The 19,403-nt window shown below is 42.0% G+C and overlaps 1 protein-coding gene across 3 annotated transcripts in view; it reads right to left on the minus strand.

Annotated features, from left to right (window-relative positions):
* Positions 1-19,403, minus strand: part of LOC147312727 (pleckstrin homology domain-containing family G member 1) — a 61,095-nt gene that overhangs the window by 28,829 nt on the left and 12,863 nt on the right. Inside the window, exon 1 of one of the 3 annotated variants that reach the window (XM_086264315.1) lies at positions 4,591-5,076. The exons of 1 other annotated variant lie outside the window; for it this stretch is intronic. In XM_086264315.1, the coding sequence (XP_086120441.1) occupies positions 4,591-4,600 (10 nt within the window). In that variant the 5' untranslated portion in view covers positions 4,601-5,076. Of the gene's footprint in view, positions 1-4,590; positions 5,077-12,482; positions 12,710-19,403 lie in introns of those variants that run through there. One more of the 3 variants, XM_086264316.1, reaches the window with a different exon arrangement.

A 19,403-nucleotide genomic window follows, 5' to 3' on the forward strand; every position in this document is an offset into this window, starting at 1 on the left:
ACTAAACAGTCTCAATAATTATTTTTAACAAGCAATACTGAGGAAGATGTAAATCTGGATAGCATAACTGCCTGTTGTCTACTTTGTAAAATGCACTGAAGTGGTCAAAAACACTTTACTCCAAAGTATAAAGGAGTCAACACCACTTCTCCTCATTAACGTGCATTAAGACCATTTAAAATCCAAATTTGTGGAATCAATCACATTCACAAGACTGCCACTAGCACACATCAAAACACAGAGTGTATTCACATGCTCATGACAACCTGCCACAGCACCAGTTTTGCTCCATTTACAAAGTTAGCCAGACAAGCCTCACTACCAGTCCAGCTAGGTTTAATGACTCATGCGGCACTCAACTTCAGTAACACACTTTATGGTCACCTGAAGTGTTCTTTGTTCTGGAGAGGTCAGTAAACAGCTGTTAGCAACCTTCTCTCTTTATGGCCCTCAGGATCCTTACAAGTAGCTCAGCAGGCACAAACAGCTATGTGAGTGCTTTGTAAAGGACATGTGAACCTCCAAGGGGTAAACAAGTTGAAAGTATTATGTCATCTTCAGATTCTGGAGTGAAAAACAATTCACATTGTTTATTTTAAGTTAAGTGGTATCCCTAATCACTGGGTTTGTACACGAGTAGTTAACTGAGCGCAGCAGTTTGGGGATTCCAGAAACAAAGCCGCCATGCTACTTCCAGGGAGGATCCCTCAGCAATAAAACACAGGCATGTGAATACGAAAGAGGGGATTTTTTTTTTAAACAAAAAACTGGACATATGGAAAATACCCACTTGGTATGGCTAGCTTGGTTTGGTGTGAGTTAAAGCAATCTTACAGAGTGAGAGGGGGACTCACGTAGGAGGGGAAACAAAGTGCCAAACAAAAAAAAAAAAAAAAAAAAAAAAGGCAGGTATGCTGTGAATTAGGCCACATGTGCACAAAGATCTGTTTATGCACACACACAGATGTTCACAAATTTATTTCTGCATGCAAGTCCGCAGCAATATTTCAACAAATGAGACCCTTATGGGAATGCAGAGGCAGAAAGTACAAACGGACTTCTTTAGAAAATGAACTAAACTTCTGAAAAGTCAAAAATAAATTCACCAAAAACAGAATACGGTTTTGAAAACAAATTAAGGTTTGTAGTAGCTTTGTAGCATTCATCCCTTTCCTCTTTCCTGACAAAAAGTATCCCGATCAAACCACCTTCCTTAGAGCCAACTTGAGCCAAAACTCATTACAAGCAAAGACAGCCACTTCACAACCCTCAAGAAAATGCTCCAAGCCACCTGCTTTATGAGGATGATTCAAAGGTTAAAGATTAACACAGATAAAAAGGCATCAACATGGTCATTTGCAGCATGACAGCATGGAGAGACTGGGCATATCAATAAGCTCAGGCTGCATCCCCCTCCCAACCCTCTGAATCATTCCTGCTTCCATTTGTTTGCTCACTCCTTTCCCCCCCAATTTAGGTCATTTTCACCAAATTCTCACAACTATCCTACCCCTCTCCTAATTCCGGCCATTTTCTTTCTCCCTTCCTGTCATTCTTCTCTTCCCTCCTTCTATTATGCATTGAAGCTTTGAATGTGTTTGGCAGCTCATAAAATAAGTCGGCCAAGTTCGCTGTGTTTAAATATGAGCTGCACATTACATTCCTACAGGCTCAAACCATGCTTCTGCAAGTATATACTTTACTATGTAAAAATACACATTGACCAGCATGCATATAGCACATGGCTGCAGACCACCGGGGCTCATATTTGCTTTTGGAGCGCATGTGTTCATAACACTTGCCTTTCACGCTCAGAGCACTTATACTCCGATAAATGCAGCTTTCCTCTTGTATAGCCAAGACTATATTCCAACCATCGTACTGTTGGAGCTGTGGGAGGGTTTAAAATGAATCTGTACAAGTTCACCAGAAAAATATTTACCTGTAAAGAACCAGAATTTGAAGACAGGAGTGAGCGCACCAGACATGACTTGACCACACACTTTGCACATCTCAAAAAGCCTTCAATCAAAGCTGTTTGTTCGTGTGTGTTCTTGTTTATTCTTCACCAAGCCTACCAGATGGCAAATGAGTTCAATGCCATGCAGTCTGTTGCTGACGTTGCATTTTTCTGGTATCCAAGGACTTTAAAAACGTAACTAAATCCAGGATATGCTATGATGAGTGACGAGAATGTAAAAGGCAAGATGGAAGTAAAGCAGCCCAGTGGTCTTCACTTTGGCAGCATCTTTGTAAAGTCGTCAAGCAATCAGACTTGTGCGACTGCAACAGAGTGAGAAACGAGGAGGAGAGATCCCAGAGGAATGAAAGTAGGAAGAAAAGATGAGAAGAGAGGCCAAAGGTCGAAAAACACCCACTCCACTGCTTTTTCTCTTTTCCATTTCCCACTCTCGCTCCCATGTTGAATCCTGCCTTTTGTGGCACTTTAACCAACACATTTTATCTCCATTTTAAAACCAATCTACCAAATTCTTTCATCTTTTTTACAGGCTATGGAGAGGTTCCCGATCTTCCGCTGCGTCCACTTAAGGTCAACCTCTGTTTCTGATAGAGACGTAGACTTGATTTCAACTGACACTAAGGACCTTAAAGTGTCAGCCTGGATTTCACACTGCAGTCAAACAAATGTAGAGAGCAGAGGAAGAAAAGGGGTGGGGGATTGCAGAGGTGGGAGAGACAGAGTGAGGCGAAAGATGGGATTTGAGACATGGGGTGGGGTTTCCACTGAACAGCTTCCCAATGGACCAACAATGACCAGGACATGTGTTATAATGCAGACACTTTGGAGGATTGATGGAGGAAAATGAAGCCTTCTTTCTTCAATGTGTTTCTGTGCACATCCGCCAGCCAGATTTAAAACATCACTTTGCACGTTATCGCTGGTAAAGCCTGAAGCTTGAACTCGATCTGTGACTCGGCAGACCCCTGGGGTTTCATGGCCTCACGAAAATGGTTAAAGTCAAAGTCAACACACACAGCTGGCAGGATAATTACAAACAAATGCCTTCTTCTTTCACGTAATTACATAAAACCCTTTAAATGATTAAAACAGCCACCACACATAGGTTCATTTACACACATTATGTACACAGATTAACACATTGTATCTCCATGTTTACAAGATGCGAGTTAAAAGCCGAGACTCTCTGTTACCGACACTGCGGACTTGAGGAATGTGCAGTGTGCTTTTAGTTGACAGCACCGGTGTTTAGCTGTGGGAAAAGCATTCACCAACAACCCATCCCTATTTTCAGACACTCAGTGTCGCACCCACTCCTGGGACACTCACGTGACCCTTTGCCGCACACGCCCTTCAACTCCCTATGAGAGTGACACACTAGCCTCATTCTCTGACCTAGCTGGATTTCAGCCTGCTTTCTGCAAAGATTCATCAGTTCTCAATCTCTTTCTACATGAACCGTGAGATCTCATTTGTTTAAATTGCCCCGAACCTCCACCCGTCCAGCCGCTGTGTGCCTCTAGCGCCTTGTGCCAAGTGCTCATGATTGGATGGGGGCAGATGTCTGACCAGATGACTGGACAAGCAGGGTGCAAGGAGGACGACGGAGGGGTCCATTGTCTCCTGCACCTCTAAACCAAAGAGTTTGCTCTAAACAGTAATTATTCCCCCTCCTCTTCCTTTTGCCCATTTGTAGCCTCACCCCCAACTGCTGTCTTCAAGGCTCTAATTTGGGTCACAGGCTGTAGAATGGCATCTCAACACTCAGTCCAACCTACACCCGGGGTCAGAGGACACTGAGACATGTGTTGGCTTTCAGAGACATGAGGATATACAAGCAAAGTAGAAAATGATTTAAAAGGTAGTTTACATGTGGATTTGAACTGATGCTTTGAATGTAGCTACCGGTGAAAATCTACTTTGGTAAATAAACACACAAAGTTTTGTAATGTTCTGCAGCAGCAGATCTCTATTTGTAATTGCCAACAAGTAAATACAATTTCTAACCACTGTAAAAGAACACCAAAGGCTGTGTGTGTGTGTGCGCACCATCACCTCAGCATCACAAGAAGTTTAACTCAACACGTCTGCGAGAAAACAAACATGCTTCACTCAAAGCCAGAGGTGAGGACAACAAGCAGAAGACGGCGTTAACTGAACAGCGCTGACAAGAGACCAACGCTCCAAATACACTTCACGCAGCGCTGTCAGCTGTGGACAAATATTACACACACCCAGCAAAAGACCCAAGAGCATAAACAAGCAAGCCTTCAGAGGCCAGTAAGCATACCTTGTAATCATATCTCGCTGTCTGATGTTTGACCAGTTGCCACTTGAAAAGGGCTGCTGTTATACTTTTTGAGTTTGCTGACCAAACAAATGTTCACCACAGATTTCATTTCACCAAATGGAAACATAACCCAGATATTCTTCAACAAGAACATGGTTTTAATTCCCGTCAAGAGATGTGCAGATGTGAAAATCCCATGCAAAATCCAGTCCCATCACTTCATAAATAAAATAATAAAATAGATAAACTCTTGGGAAATGTGTTTAAGTTGACTTAGAATAGATTAGACATGAATAATAAAAAAAGAGCTGCTGCTTACCAGTAGGCATTTTGATTTAGCGCTCCCTTTAACAAAATGCAAGTGAATGAGTTGACAAATGGGTTCAGAAATGAAAGAAGGATTTCCAACAAGAGTCACATATTCAGATTATTCCAACAGTATTCCCAGCACAGTCTGGATTTTTTTTTTTTAATCTCCTAGTTTTCCAAATTTTTCCCAGTCATTGTGAATCTTTTTCCAGGGATCCAACATGCAGTCCGCTCCACTAAAACACACAGAGGTACAAACACTGAGGTTGGATTTTCTCCTGAACACACTCCTCAGGCTGATGTTCTTTCTTTTCTTTCTTCTAGTTCAGCTGGCCGAGGATCTCTGCCTGCCCTTCTGAATGCCTCTCTCCCTCCCTCTATTCTGTGGCAATGCATCTATTTTGTTCATGTGTGTGTCTATAAGAGTTCATGTGTGTGCCTGCATATGAGAGAGTCTGTGTGTGTGTGTCGGAGTGAATGGCCTCTGCTCTCCTGCTCCCTCCCCGCTGGGTATTCCCCTCCCCCTGACTCCTCCTCTCCCTTGCTTTCTCTCTCCTGCAGCAAATTATAAGGAGCTGGGAGTTCCACATTAAGTGCCTCCTCTCCCCTTTTCCTTCTTTTATCTTTTCCCCTACTTTATTTCTCCCCGTTCTTTTACACTTGTACTGCAAAATAAAACTTTTAGCATGGTCCGCAATGCATTGTAGGCCAGGCGGCACCCTTTTTGTGTGTGTGCGCGCGTGTCCATCACGCTCAGCGGGCAGCTGAACTGCTGTTGTTAGTGCACAGCTCCACAGATCACACTCATATACGCACGTTACAAGGAGGGGGGAGGGGGTTACGACTGATCAATAGGCTGCGAGCCGGCTCAGACAAAAGCTCCTCGTCCACCGCACGGCTCATTGTGCCCAGATTAGAGAAAGGCTGGAGGGAACGAGAACACAAAATCTCAGAAGAGGAAGGATGTGGACAGTGGATGCCATGTTAAACTTGATTTTATACTTTTCCACTCTATCATGTCGTCTGCGGGCTGTGAAGCAGTCTAAAGTTTCTAAAAAGTTTCTAAAACTTTAAGATCGTTAGGATGAATATGTTTTGGGTATAACAGAAAGCCTTCATATCAAACTGCAGGTGTGTAGTAGTTAGTAGGTGGGAGGGTCTTCTTTAAAAAAAAAAAAAATCTTTTGGATCTTAGACTTTTTTTGGACTGAGTAATGATTAGGGGCTAAAGCAAATGATATCATTAATTTTAATCATTCACATTAAGTCTCCTCAACTGTATAGCATTGTCATTTTTAATGGCTGGAATATCCTTTTAATGTTGCTTTAACACAATGGCTGAAAAAGGATGTTTTTAATAAAAATCTATTTCAAAATGCTGGAATATTTGGTTAAGGATAAAAGCTGGAGTTGTGTTTCTGTGGACATACACAAATGTTTTTGTGAAGTGAAAATAACCCCCTTCCTTCCAGGAACTTAAACATTTATCATTCTCTCATCTAATTTAGAGGGACACTCCAAGAAACACACGTGAAAAATTGAGAGTAAATCCTGCTTCAGACTATTAAAACCTCATTAATCATTAGATGACAAGTGTTGAGGCTTAATACACAGCCGTATCTAAAAGGAACATAGTGTTAGTTTAGGCACACCACCAAGTCAGAGTCGGCTGCAAACTGAGAATCGGTTGATCTCCTTACTTATGGCTCTGTCGATATCCTTGTACACATCCAATTGGTTAATCTCCAACAGCCTGCTCCATCCAGCGCACAGTTGGTGCACGACTGTGAACTGCTTTGTCGTTTCTGTCAGGGCTTCAAGCTGTTTTCCACATGGACACAATAGTTTCAGTTTGTTTGGTTAGCTTTTTCTCCCGTTTTCCTGCCTTACATTTTTGTAGCTTTCTCTCCTGCAACATTGTGACCACTTTCTCCACCTCGTCTGAACGGGAACATGTTTTCTTATGTAGGTAAGGAAATTGGGTTCAGCAGTATTCAGATAGTAGGTATTGTACACAGACTGCAAAGCCTGTTCGTTTGGAATGATTCTGATTTGTTAACATAGGCATGTTAAGAAGAGCTAAACAGGCTGCTGCACACGTTTCGTAAGTCTGACAATAATTTACAAACTTTGGTTTTTTTGCTCTGTGTAAGAATGTTTCCATACACATTTGTGTTAGAGGTTGTGACCAGCAGATTTAATGTCTTATGGGAACTGATTTGTTTTCCCCATCATCTACTTTTAAAAGATCTTTAATCTTAAATTTAATAAAGGCTTTGCATAACAAACAACTTTTTAAAAGCAGAATTTAGTCCTTTTTCTTGCCTCCTTAGGATCCCACAGATTCATCATGCAACCCTTGTGGATGTCACAACACTTAGCTTGGGAAGTTCACAGGACGCTTATAAATCAGGACATGCCGTGTGTCCCATCAGGATGGCACACGTGAGACAATGGACCATCAGTTTCACACACTAAAGCAAATATGTTGCCTATTTGTTGTCCCTCTTAAATGATAAGGACTGGTCCAAGCAGCATGGGGTCCTGCTAACGGCCAACCTCATCTCGTCACAAATACTAGAATAGAGACCCCCTTGGACTTTTCTCTCTCTCTGCTTCTCATTCTCACACGCAAACACAAACACACAAGGGCCAGACCTAAAGAAGCACGACCCCTCTCTCTAATGACTTGAGGGATCGTTGACCCACGAAGCCCCTGAAGCTCCACTCTAAATCCAAAACTATCCACCTGCCACTCCCCCTCTCTGCTACCTTTCACCCCTCACACACACAGTCCATGACGAGCACTTCCAGCTTGGCAAACATGCAGCAGGAACTTCGAAACTCCTCAGTTCAGCTAAGCACGACTTGCTGATGACAGAAACCTACAGCCGCATTGTTCCTTATCTGATGCCCCCCTTTATGCTCCTCCCTTGCGTAATGTTAACTAAAAAAATAACAGTATAACTTTTATAATAAGTGTGATTATCACTGGAATGTAGACATCGCTTTTAAGAGGAGATGTAAGTATTAAAGTTTTTGGGGTTGCCAAGATAATTCGAGCCATTGTGCTGTAGTGGTCACTATGGCAACCTCGAGGTATCCATCTCCATGGTTGAGCGGCATGTGGAAAGACAGTGAGAGAGCAAGAAAGGGGGAGGAAACGAGGGAAGAAAATGCTTATTGTCAATAAACCGTTCCATTCCTCATAACACTTGGGCAGTGCAAACACTGGAGGAGGGCACAAGGTTCGTGCACACTCTTATCAGCTTTTACTGCCACACACACACACACACACACACACACACACACACACTTCAATGTATGGAACAAATGCTCACTGAAGCATATAAATAAAGGACCAGGGCAGTCCTCAGGGCGAGTCTCAGTTCTGGAGGCTGCCCTTGCTAGCAAGAAATTCTGTGTGTTTCTCTTCTCTGATTCTCTACTGAAGAAGCGTTTTAGAGTACATCTCTTTACATTATTTGGCCGTAGCCGAATCAGAAAACATCAGAACTGTTATCTGTGACTCTGTTCCAAGATCCAGCACTGATTCCTGACGCCGTGCGAAGCCAGCACCGAAGTCTGTCGACAGCCCTATTAGACGAGGAGAGAGCCCCAGGACGTGAATTCGGGTCTGGGCCGGTGTTTTGTTTTTTTTTGTTTTGTTTTTTTCTGATCCACGGCGGTGGGATTCAGTCTGATGATCTGAACCACCAGTGAGAAGTTGGAGGGGGAGAAACACTATTTTGGTATATAAAACGGCCGCAAAGGTTTAGAGAAATGTGATAAAATAGGTTTAAGTTTGCCAAAAGGAACCTCTTTTGCATGTCCTGGAGGGAGGAGGAAGGACTGCAGGCGGAGAGAGGCGGACAACTAATTTGATGGCTGTTATTTCAGTGGGCAGTGGGTGACTGAATTTGTGCTTGCATGTGTGTGAAACCAGGTCCAATCTCCAACTCTGATAGCCTGACAGCTTCTTCATTTTCTCAGCTGTTCACATTTTAAAGTCGGGGGGGGGGGGGGGGGGGGGGGGGGGGGGGAATGTTTCTGTGGTAACGAGGAAATGTAAAGTGAGAATACAGCGGGAAACAGATTCAGAGGACGGGAACGACCGTGATTAATGACAGGAGTTAGTGGGTGGAGAGGTCATTCATATACAGTTTCCCCCTCCCTGTGTGACCCCGTCTGTCTTTGTCATTACTGAGATGGATCATCAGCAGACACATATACACAGTCTTTTCTTCCACTCACAGACTCTGTCATAAACACTTAAAGCCTTTGTTCTTGCCGCCAGAGCTATTCATTAACCCTTTAAAAAGACAGCGTTGTCCCTTTTCACCCGAAAGGATGAAAAAAAAAAAAATCTTCTGTCTCTCATCATCTATTTTGTATCCAACATATCTTCGAAATTAATATCCAACAGAAGCAGCATCACTATCACTTAAAACACGACTTCATAGGAGACCTTTGTCATCACAGTTCAAATAACAAACCATGTGGTCAAAGTAAGGGAAATATCATTTCCATGGATTGAAAAATGTTTACTCACAGCTGGAAATAAAGGAAATGGGCAACGTGTGTCCAAAAGTTGGTTGAGCTCTCCTGACTTCCCTTTGCTGTTCGGGGGCTTTGTCACATGAATGTAAACAAAGGTAATTTGGAGGCATTTGCAAAACATCTGATGCCTTTGTTCGCTGTTTTAAGTTGTTCCAGATGTTATGTTAATGTTTATATTGATTCAAATCTTGTTTAACCTCTCCATGTAATAGCAGCTGTTCAATAGGTCCAATAAGCATATAGAGTTGTGAAGCAAAAACTTGTTGGAAGTGGACCTAAGCAATCAGTAGCGAGGATAATTTAATGTTCACAGGGAAGTTAAAGTAATGGCTCCAAGAAGCGTCAGTATCTATCAAGGAGTAGATATGTAGGCAACAAATACTATATTGGGAAATTCTGTTTTAACAGACCTTAAGGGGGCAATCTTGGAAATCTAATGTAGCTCAGTAACAATAAGATCCCTTCCAATATAATCATGAAAAATAAAGCTGCACCCAGCAGATGATTAGTTTAGCTCAGCAAAGACACCAGAAACAGCAGAACCCGCCTTAAATCAAGATAACAAGCCAAATCCACCTACAGTGCCAGCTCCTCCACACTAGTGTATGCTTAATGTTAAGAAACAACAAACAGGAACTCAAAGTGGTTACATTACAGTTGAACTTAACAGTCAACGCATGATATCGCCGGTGTCGGTGTTGTTCCTGTTCCTACAGCATCAAAGTGATGTTGGTCCAGGATCACCATTGCAACAATCATATTAGCATTAGCCAAGAAGCTGGCTAATGATATTAAAAACTACCACCAGTGAGCCAAACTAAATTTAGGTTAAAGCAAACCTAACTTGAGAATATATTTATGAAGTTGCACAAATCACATAAAAAAGAAAAACACTCAAAATGCAGAGTATTTGTCCTTGAACAGCGTTTTATATAAACAAGAGCTTTTGTTTCTCGTTTCCCCGCATTGCAAAGCTATGACATCACAACAAGATGATTGGTCAGCTGCAATGTTGATCCTGGACCAACATTATGATGTTGCAGGTTGATGATGATGATGATGCAGGAACACCACTGACACAGGGATATCAGATTCATCTCAGTCAACATTCAGCAGCTTGTACACAGCTACAGCCATCTGATCCATGTGTGTTGCCAGTTTTCTGTTGCTGCTTTTCTGGCAAATGCAGTAACTCTTTTGGTATCGACCTGGACTGTTTGCCTGCATGCTACCTACACGGTCAATATTACATACAAGTGGACTAAAAGCAGATAGAAGGCTTGATGTTGTCCCCTGCAACATCAACATGGGGAAGAGATTACTGAACGTTACTGAAAATTACTGAACGTTCTCACACATGTGAACTATAATTGAAAGGTATACAAAATAAAGTTGTGACAATTTGAACCAAGCTTAGCTGAACTGCATGATTTTGCAACAACTGACCCACATGCATCCCAGTTAAGTATTTTGAAGTGACACAGACTGACTGTTCTTAACACACCACCTGTGATGTGAGAAGTTGTTGTCCTGTTACTGCCTACGGTCTATAAATCATGAACAGATGTATGGAAATTCTAGCATTTGTTGTGTTAGGACTAATTTTGTGAAACAGGAAAGCAGAATCTGCGATCCCGATTATCTAAAGTGATGCGGTGATTTTCCCCCCCACTTCCTGATTTATAAGTCTTTCTGATTCTCGGATGGTATTCCCTCAGGCTGCAGCAGTCCATTCTCGGTGCCAGAACAAGTTCAGGAATTTCTGCCTCATCCCAGCCAGAAATCTGACTTAAGCAGCAGATACAGCTTATATAAGAGTAGGAATCCCTCAAAGTTGGCCAGAGAAGGAGCGTCCAGGAAAGCAAAGGAGTGTCTTCGCCATTCCAGCAGACAAAACAACAACAACAGCGACACAGAAATAACTCAAGCATTTACGTCAAGAACAACAACGTCAACAGCAACAGCCGCAGCTAATGATAGAGCTGGGTGGCACCAGGGGCTTGAGCAAAACTCTGGAAAAGTATTTATGATAGGAGGGATTTTCAGTATGTTTGGATTTTCATCAAGAAAAGGCAGATAAATGAAAAGAAGCAAGATTTGTTGAGCGATCTTTCACAGGAAAATTATACTTAAAAATGTGACAAAGTATAAAGCTCTGAAACAGAAGAGAGAGTAATGTGCAGGGCCACAGTGCGTGTGTGTTACATGTATATACACAGAGTTATTGTGCGTTAAGCTAGTATGAGAGCATGTGTGGCGGATATCAGGAGGAAGCGGTGTTTGGCCTCAGATTAAAATGCAGGACCTGGGGGTCCTGCCTCAGGAAAGGAGACCAGACAGGGGGATTTTTCTCACATTAGGGAAACGCATGACACAAGCCTAATAATATACACATATATACAAGCGATCCACATATACAAATTTAAATAGAAGTTAATGTATTATTGTTGAACTATCAAAAATGATCCTAGAGGTACTCTACTGCTAAACAGATTTAAACAATATTTAAAGTCATGCTACACATGCCAGAGATTTTAACTGTAACTTTATTGGGTCAGTTCACTTTCTTCTGGGGGAAAGCAAAAATATAAGTCTAAATCTGTGCCCATCAGAAGCTGGGTGCTCCAGTTAGGGCACCTCAAATGAGGACAAACCACAAAGGAGAACACACGAGTATATGCTCAGATAGACACGCACACCCACATACACCAAACACTGTGGCGTGTCTGTGTTATTGCATCGCAATATAAAGTAACAATGTTTCACTTACAAGCTGTAAAATGTGATTTATGTTGTATTTAAAGCTGACTGTCAAACACTCACTGTGTCCACATCTTTTTAAAAACTCATTTCTAATCAAACTGCTGTGAAAATGATGACAAATCTATTATAATTGGATCTAGTGGCATTTAGAAGATAGGGGAGAATAATACAGCAAATTCAGGATCGCAGATTTAAAAAAAACACAAAAATAATGGTCAGCATCCCTCAAGCTGAAACAGAAACTAACTACAGCGGGCTGCCATGCAGTCTAATTAGACAAGTTGGCAAAACGTGCTATTAGAGTCATGCTAAATTGAAACTTTGGGATGTATAATTGCTGGCCAGACTGGGTTTGGAGGAGTAACGTCTGCAATTATGATTAAATAAAGACCTGGGCTTTTAAAAAGGAGGAAACGACACAAAACGTGGTGTTCTGTAATGTCTGAGAGCAGACACACTGAGGCATAACCTTATTTACAGTAATTATCAAAGCAGTTCACGCAGCCAAAACCAGAGGCCAAACTCTATGCCTTGTCAGTTTACTGATCCACAAAGAGGCTATGATAACCTGTCACTCACCTCAGACAGACCATTTCTACGATTAGCCTTTCCTGAGCTGCTGGTATCCCAGTATCCTTTCACAGGTTAGATCCATTTAGAAAGTTTCACACCTTCTTAGAAACGCTGACACGAGGTAGGTAAGGCTTCGCATCAAGGCGGCCCAGTCCGTGGTCCACACTTCTACAGTATGAGGTCAGTTCAGAGAGAAAGATAGACACCGAGTGTGAAGAGGGAGAGCGAGGGCGGGTGTGGAGGGGGGGGGGACAGATGGAAGCAAAACGCAACGGAACTGACTGCCCACTGGGAGGGGAGGGAGTCGGGAGGGAGTGGGGGGGAGACTGGGAGAGAAGAGCTCGTAGATCCAAGCAGCCCACTTCCTGACCAATTACTGCTGCAAGACTGGTCGCTCTCCCTCTTTCCAGCCGGGCCCTCGCTCTGCCCCCTCTCTCACTTTGCGGTGTGGAATCGCCGCAAGAACTGGAGAGCTGCCAGCGCTGCAGGCGACACATGTGACAGAAATTGGAAAAAAGCGAGCGGTGCCGTCAGTGAAACTGTGACAACATGCCTAGAGACCGAACAGAAGCAATGGTGATGAGGTGACTGGGCAATGTGAAATAACAATCGGGAGTGTGGGTGGGCGACATGATCCGATGCTCAGGGAGAGAGGGAAGAAAAGAAAAGAGGGCAGCCCAAGGATGAGCTGCCTCATCTAACCCCAAAAAACACACCAACAAGTGGGTCACGTCGCATACAGCAGCACTCTGGAGCCTCGTGTTCTGCCCCCTTGTTGTTCTTTACTCCTTGGAGTTACTTTCAACGGTGCAGTTTATGGGATGCTCGAGGTCAAGGTCAGGGCACAAAAAAGGTAAAACTACTTAAAAAAAAAAAAAAAAAAAAAAAAAAGGTCAAGAAAATATATTTCATGGTTTAGAGCTTGAAGTGCAACCTGCTGCGAACAGGTCTGTATGAGCACACACAACAAATATCCAAGCCAGTGGTCATGGTGTGTGCGTAAGTCATTTGGTTATTGTTCTGCATCCTAACAGAGCAGGATGGAGGAAAGTCCCTTTTCTGGAAGCCAGTGACTGTTGTTCCTGCCTCCTGGTAGCGAGGCTTCCTGGGATTGATAAAGCAGCTCCAACCAGCACACACACTTTCTTACTTCCACATTTTTCTTTTTTACTGCTCTGAGATTTTCCAGGAAAAACAAAACTGCACGTGGTGCTACGGCAGTCGCATATGGTGGTAAACACTGACCTTTGATAAGAAACCAACTAAAAACACAACTCTAATGACCTTAATCTTCTGAAAAATACATTTGAGTGAACACTGGAATGTGCAGAAACTACTAGCATACATCAAACAACCCAAGCAATTGTTTTAACCCTTATCTGTGACCTACTGTAGCAATGACCACACAAACAGGACTGATGTGAGTCACTTAACTGGCTGCCATTATTCCAACCAGGAAAACACACAGACACTGTGCTAAGCCCTTGCAACTGAACACCACACCTTGCACTTTAAAACCTGAAGAGACAATGACACGTTCGAGCTTTTAAAGCTTTTAATTCTACTTCGATGGCTGAAGTGTTGGGCAGCTTCTCAAACCCAGAAAAGTAGACTAAAATAACTGAAGTCAGTAAACTAATAATTAAAATCTGGGATTAATGGTCAAAACAGTACTTAATAGTTAAAGTAATGCTTGCTTATATGCATTTTACTTTGATACTATTAACAAAAAACATTAATAACAGACCAAATATACTTGGAGTATCTTAGTTTTCTTCTATGCAAATGTATAATGTCTCATTTACAAGAGAGACCTGTTCCAGACAAACATTAAAATTACAACAATAAAAGAAACAATAAAAAAGCTAAATTTGTCTAACGCGATGCTAATATGCTAATAATGACGGACCAAAAAAAGTAGGTCCAGTTAAACTATGTATCCTGTGTGAAGTCGTGGGTGTTATTCAGCCGTGTGATTATTCAAAGGAAATAAGTCATATCCCACTCCCCAATACTGGGCATGCCTGTCCACAAGCCAGGAACACTACATTAAATTTATGTTTCTTGTGGACAACGTTAAGAGGTCAATATATTTTGGTCTGGAGGGGCTAGTAAGAGATTATTAGGTGTTGTTGAGTGGATATTCTGAGATGCAGGGACAACTGCAACAGCAGGAATGTCCCTCCCCTCCTTTCCCGCTACCATTTCCTGCTTATCTTAAGCTTCTTGTTTACAAATGAACAAATTAAACAGGATGTGATGTCATTATGCAGGTGATTCACACTCATGCAGCTTTTCCAGGGATTTCCTCCGGTCATGTAAGTGAAGGAAAGTACATGTTAATGAGATCATCATCTTTTCATTTTGTTTGTTTGGTGGCCTTCCTATTCTGATCTCACTCTGAGTATGTCTCAATGTTACTTTCGAGACAGACACGTCATTTCAGACACGTCATTTCTTCTGTATTATTATTCTGTATTCACAAAACCGTGAAAACTACTCATACTAAGAATGAAAGTAACCAATTTGTTAAGTCATCACCACTTTACATGGGCAGCTGTAAAATACACAAAGTTAGAGTAAAGTTTTTTTGCGGGACTTTCACTACGAGAAACTGATACTAGGCCCCCTGCTATAAATATGAATGGGACATCTTAGCAAGTACATGTGTTTGGGATTAAGATTAAAAGCTTTAAATTACAGTTCGAAACCGAGCAGAGGCCACAAGTCAGCCGCTGGGCTGCTCTCGTCAGAAGTACGAGCCAAAACACGACTGCTCGGACGAAGATAAAGGAGGGGTGAGGAAAGCTGTCTGCATCTGACTACAGCTGATGGTGAAATGCTGATGTGTGTGCAGGCGCCACAATCTGTGCGTCTGCCTGCATCTGTTCAGGCATGCGGGTTTGTGAAGGATAAAGAGCCATGAGTGTGTATTGGCTGGATCGCTTTGACCTGTGGAGGCTTTATTTTCCCTCATATTCATATTGGGCTAATACGCAGTGCCAGTGAAAACCCTGGAAGCCGAGCCCTCTCCGGCCCTCTTCTCTCTTAGGGAACCTAAGATGTCACTGCACACAAAAGGAGCCATGAAAGCCGTCCAACTCAAGCAGGGGCTATTATTTACAGTACCAAAAGAAAAATCGCTTCTCTGTCAAACGCTACCCCCCCTCCGCCACAAGCGTCAGCCGTCTGTCTCCTTGTAATGCTTCCCTTTTTTTTGCCCTTTTCCAGTCCCTTCATTTCTCTTTAAGTCTTCTCTGTCTTCCTCCTCTTTTCCTTCAATCAGCCCTCTCTCTCTTTATAGCCCTCTGTCTCATAACATAATAAAGTAAATTGTGGGTTTTGCAGCCAGTAAGCCCAAAATTAGGCGTAAGCCCCAAACTGAAGCTTTGCCAATCTTCACTGAGCCATTCAAAGCCAACAGAAAAATCCTTCCTGATCATATAAATCCCTCTAAAGAGAAGAAACTCCACTTGGTGAAGTTTGCTTAAAAAAAATAAATAAATAAGTAAAAGCTTTCCATAACAGCTTCACTTTTCTAAACTTCACAAATCATTTGAAACTAACAACAATTGCAGATTAGGCAAATTACAAATTTCAAAAGCAGCTGGGTCTTTTCATGCCACTGAATGCATTAAATGAGCCGTATCCCATCTAAACTAAACAAATGCTTCCTTTGAAGTGTGTAACAAATAAAAATGCTTTGATACTATTAAAAAAAACATTAATAACAGACCAAATATACTTGGAGTATCTTAGTTTTCTTCTATGCAAATGTATAATGTCTCATTTACAAGAGAGACCTGTCTGGAACAGGTCTCTCTTGTCTGGAACAGGAGACAATACAAATACAAAAAATTTTCCCCTAGCAACAGGCATTTGCTGAATGTGTGACTTTAGATGGATCTCATCCCACAACGCTTGCTTCATCTTCATCCCCCAAACACCCAAATGGGAAATCTCATATAAAGCATAGGCAATACATCTGCAAGCCACTTTGCAACCCTCCTATGTCTGATTCAATCTCTTTCATCAATCTGTTGTCATAAATGTTTGCTCTGTTCTGCACCGAGGGAGCTGCTCCCCCACTTTCTGTTTTATCATATAGGTAAATTTAAGAAAAAGACAACCCTGAACAGAACATACAATACGAGTTACCGCAGATTTAAACTACAGTCTTCAAATAATACTGGTAAACTGGCACTAGACCATCTTCACACTATCCCCATTTAACTTAAAGTTACACAGTACAGATGAGTAATACACATTGAGTGCGAGTCCTGCTCATGCGTGGGAGAAGAGATCAGAGAGATATTCATTTCTGTTATTTGCATGGCTGGTTTCTAATGTTGCTTAGCAGCATTATCCTCAAATCTGTTGTGGTATCGACTGGGCAGCCGACTCCTGTTTCAACTTGTTGATTGGAAGCTACTGTATGAAGAGTAAACTGTGGTCCAGTTACTGGCTCAGTGTTACTGCCGGTTGTGCTGACAGAAGAAAAAAAAAAAAAGTGCTGAGGTCACGTGCTACTTAATAACAGCTAGAGAACAAGACTAGAAATATGTGACAGTCTGACCAAAGAACATTTTCAAAAGGATGTGGAACAAGAAAAGTTTCTGCCCTTGTGTTTACTGTAAGCACAGATGTTACTGACAGGTCCTAACTTGACACAGATGTGACGGAGAGGGCCCCAAAAACATGGCAGCACCCAAAAATATCCTGACACAGCACTGAAGGAAAAAACAAAAATGAAGAAGCCAATGTGCAAAAACAGCTAAAGTCTCAACCTAACATTGTGCAAATAGTGACGTGAATAACACTCATTATCCTTTCAGGTTTGGTAATTAAAGTTGCCATGGAGAAGTTTATTATTTGGGTTATCTGCAGAGAGTGCACACAGACTATCTGATAGAAGTGACTGCACAACAGAAAGATGTTAGCAGTTTACCGTCTACAGTATTCGTCTACATGTGCAATCATTCTACAATCTCTACGGAGTTAGATTAAGAAAATCTTATCACAAGCTCCAAAATCAGCAGCTATTCTCTATATGCTGACAGAATGCATGTTTGTGTTGCATTTAAAGTTATAAACTATCCAGCTCCCAACATATGGAAAGATAAGAGTGAAATTCAGGCACGAGCCAAAAGGCGTTAACCTGGAGATACTCCACTAGATTTTATTCTATTTTATCTCACATCGTCACTGTAATTCTACCTTTAATTATCTCCTACCCTCTTTCTCTTGTTATCTGCTGTGAGGCTCGCTGCAGTATTTGCCACCTGTATAATGTTTCAGCGAAGTGTGCTGTTAATATAGGCCAGGACTTCAATGACAACACCCAGCCGCCCGAGCCCGGGCCAGACCCTAAACCTGCAATGCAAATGCACACGCAAGCACGCGCACACACTTCCCCATGGAGCTGTAACAGAACTCAGGATCTAGGACATGACAGAGAGGAGAGTGAGAGAGATAACATTAGATAGAAAACAGCTTAAAACTGAAACCATCAAAAGGAGATTTACTATTTACATAATCATTTATGCAAGATAATACACTAATAGAGTCAATACAGTTAATCTTACTAATCGGTGACTCATCTTAAACAGCGCAGATTACAGTAGGTTGTTTGGAACCGTTTGTTTTTCTCTATTAACAAAGGGAACAAAGATGATTATTCTTGTATCCTTTTGTTCACTTCATAGATTAATGACTCAAGCCATAAAATAACAACAGTGCATCATAATAGGACGTAAGGTAATGTGTAACAATTCTGCTTCTAACTGCTCCAAATTTCAGATATTATACCCAACTATTCTACTGCACTCTCATTCTCCACTTTATTAGGTATGGTTGTTTAATGCAAATATCTAATCAGCTAATTATATGACAGCAACTTAATGGATGTGGCAGCTAGACATGGTCAAACCAGCCTGTTGAAGCTGAAATGGAGTATTAGAATGGGAGAGCAAGGTGATTTAAATGCCTCTGAACGTGCCATGTTTGTTGGCAGCAGGTGAATATTTCTAAAATACCACTCCTGTCAGTTAAGAACAAGAAACTGAGGCTGCAATGTGCACAGGCTCAGCACATAACCACTTGTAAAAAACAAAGGTATGCAGAAGAGCATTTCTGCATTCAAAATAAATCAAACCTTGAAGAAGATGAGTTACAGCAGCAGAAGACTACACTCAAGACCCCCCTGCACTACATCCTTCATGAGGGCATGGGTGCTGGCTGTGATAATCCTGACCAAAAAGGACAAATGAATGAGAATGAAAACAAACTCTGCATGAATGTGCTTGTGATGTGAAATGAACCACAGAAAGGTGCAAGTCTGTCTGTTGAGAGGCTACAAGAGAGACGAAGGGAAAGCTAGATAGAAGAGGGAGTAGGCTTGTTTATTTTTAGCACCGGTCCCCATGTGCACTTATCACCAGGATGTGATTTAGAGACGAGTTTCTGAGCTTCACAGCTCATTATGAGCTGTCTGTAGGGGCTTATAAGGACCTGCAAAGTTTTTACACAGCACTGATGAGCCTTTTAGTACTTACTGTGTGTTCTCAGGTGAGAATCACTCAAAAGAAGAGAAAAACTCTCCAAAAACAGACACACCGGGCATGAAATCAAAGCCATACAAAATACTGATGTTCTGGGAATGTATATAAAAGTCCACCAAACGGCACCTGTGGAGCGCTCGACAGTGCAACTTCCTATCGTACATTTCAGTCACATCAAACAGGATCTCACAAACACACGGAGTCCACTCATGCAGACGTAAGAGGCTATTTATACACCACTTCCTTTTATTCACCCAGCTCATTGTTCAGACCACATCTGCTGAGGACCAAGGGCACAATGGCCAATCCATATATGTAACACACACACACACACACACACACACACACACACACACACACACACACA

The sequence above is a fragment of the Aulonocara sp. 'chitande type north' Nkhata Bay genome, linkage group LG15 (assembly GCF_057382095.1).
Source record: "Aulonocara sp. 'chitande type north' Nkhata Bay isolate Kocher_YH1m ecotype deep benthic linkage group LG15, A_spYH_male_GT1.1, whole genome shotgun sequence".
NCBI classification, from domain to species: Eukaryota; Metazoa; Chordata; class Actinopteri; order Cichliformes; family Cichlidae; genus Aulonocara; species Aulonocara sp. 'chitande type north' Nkhata Bay.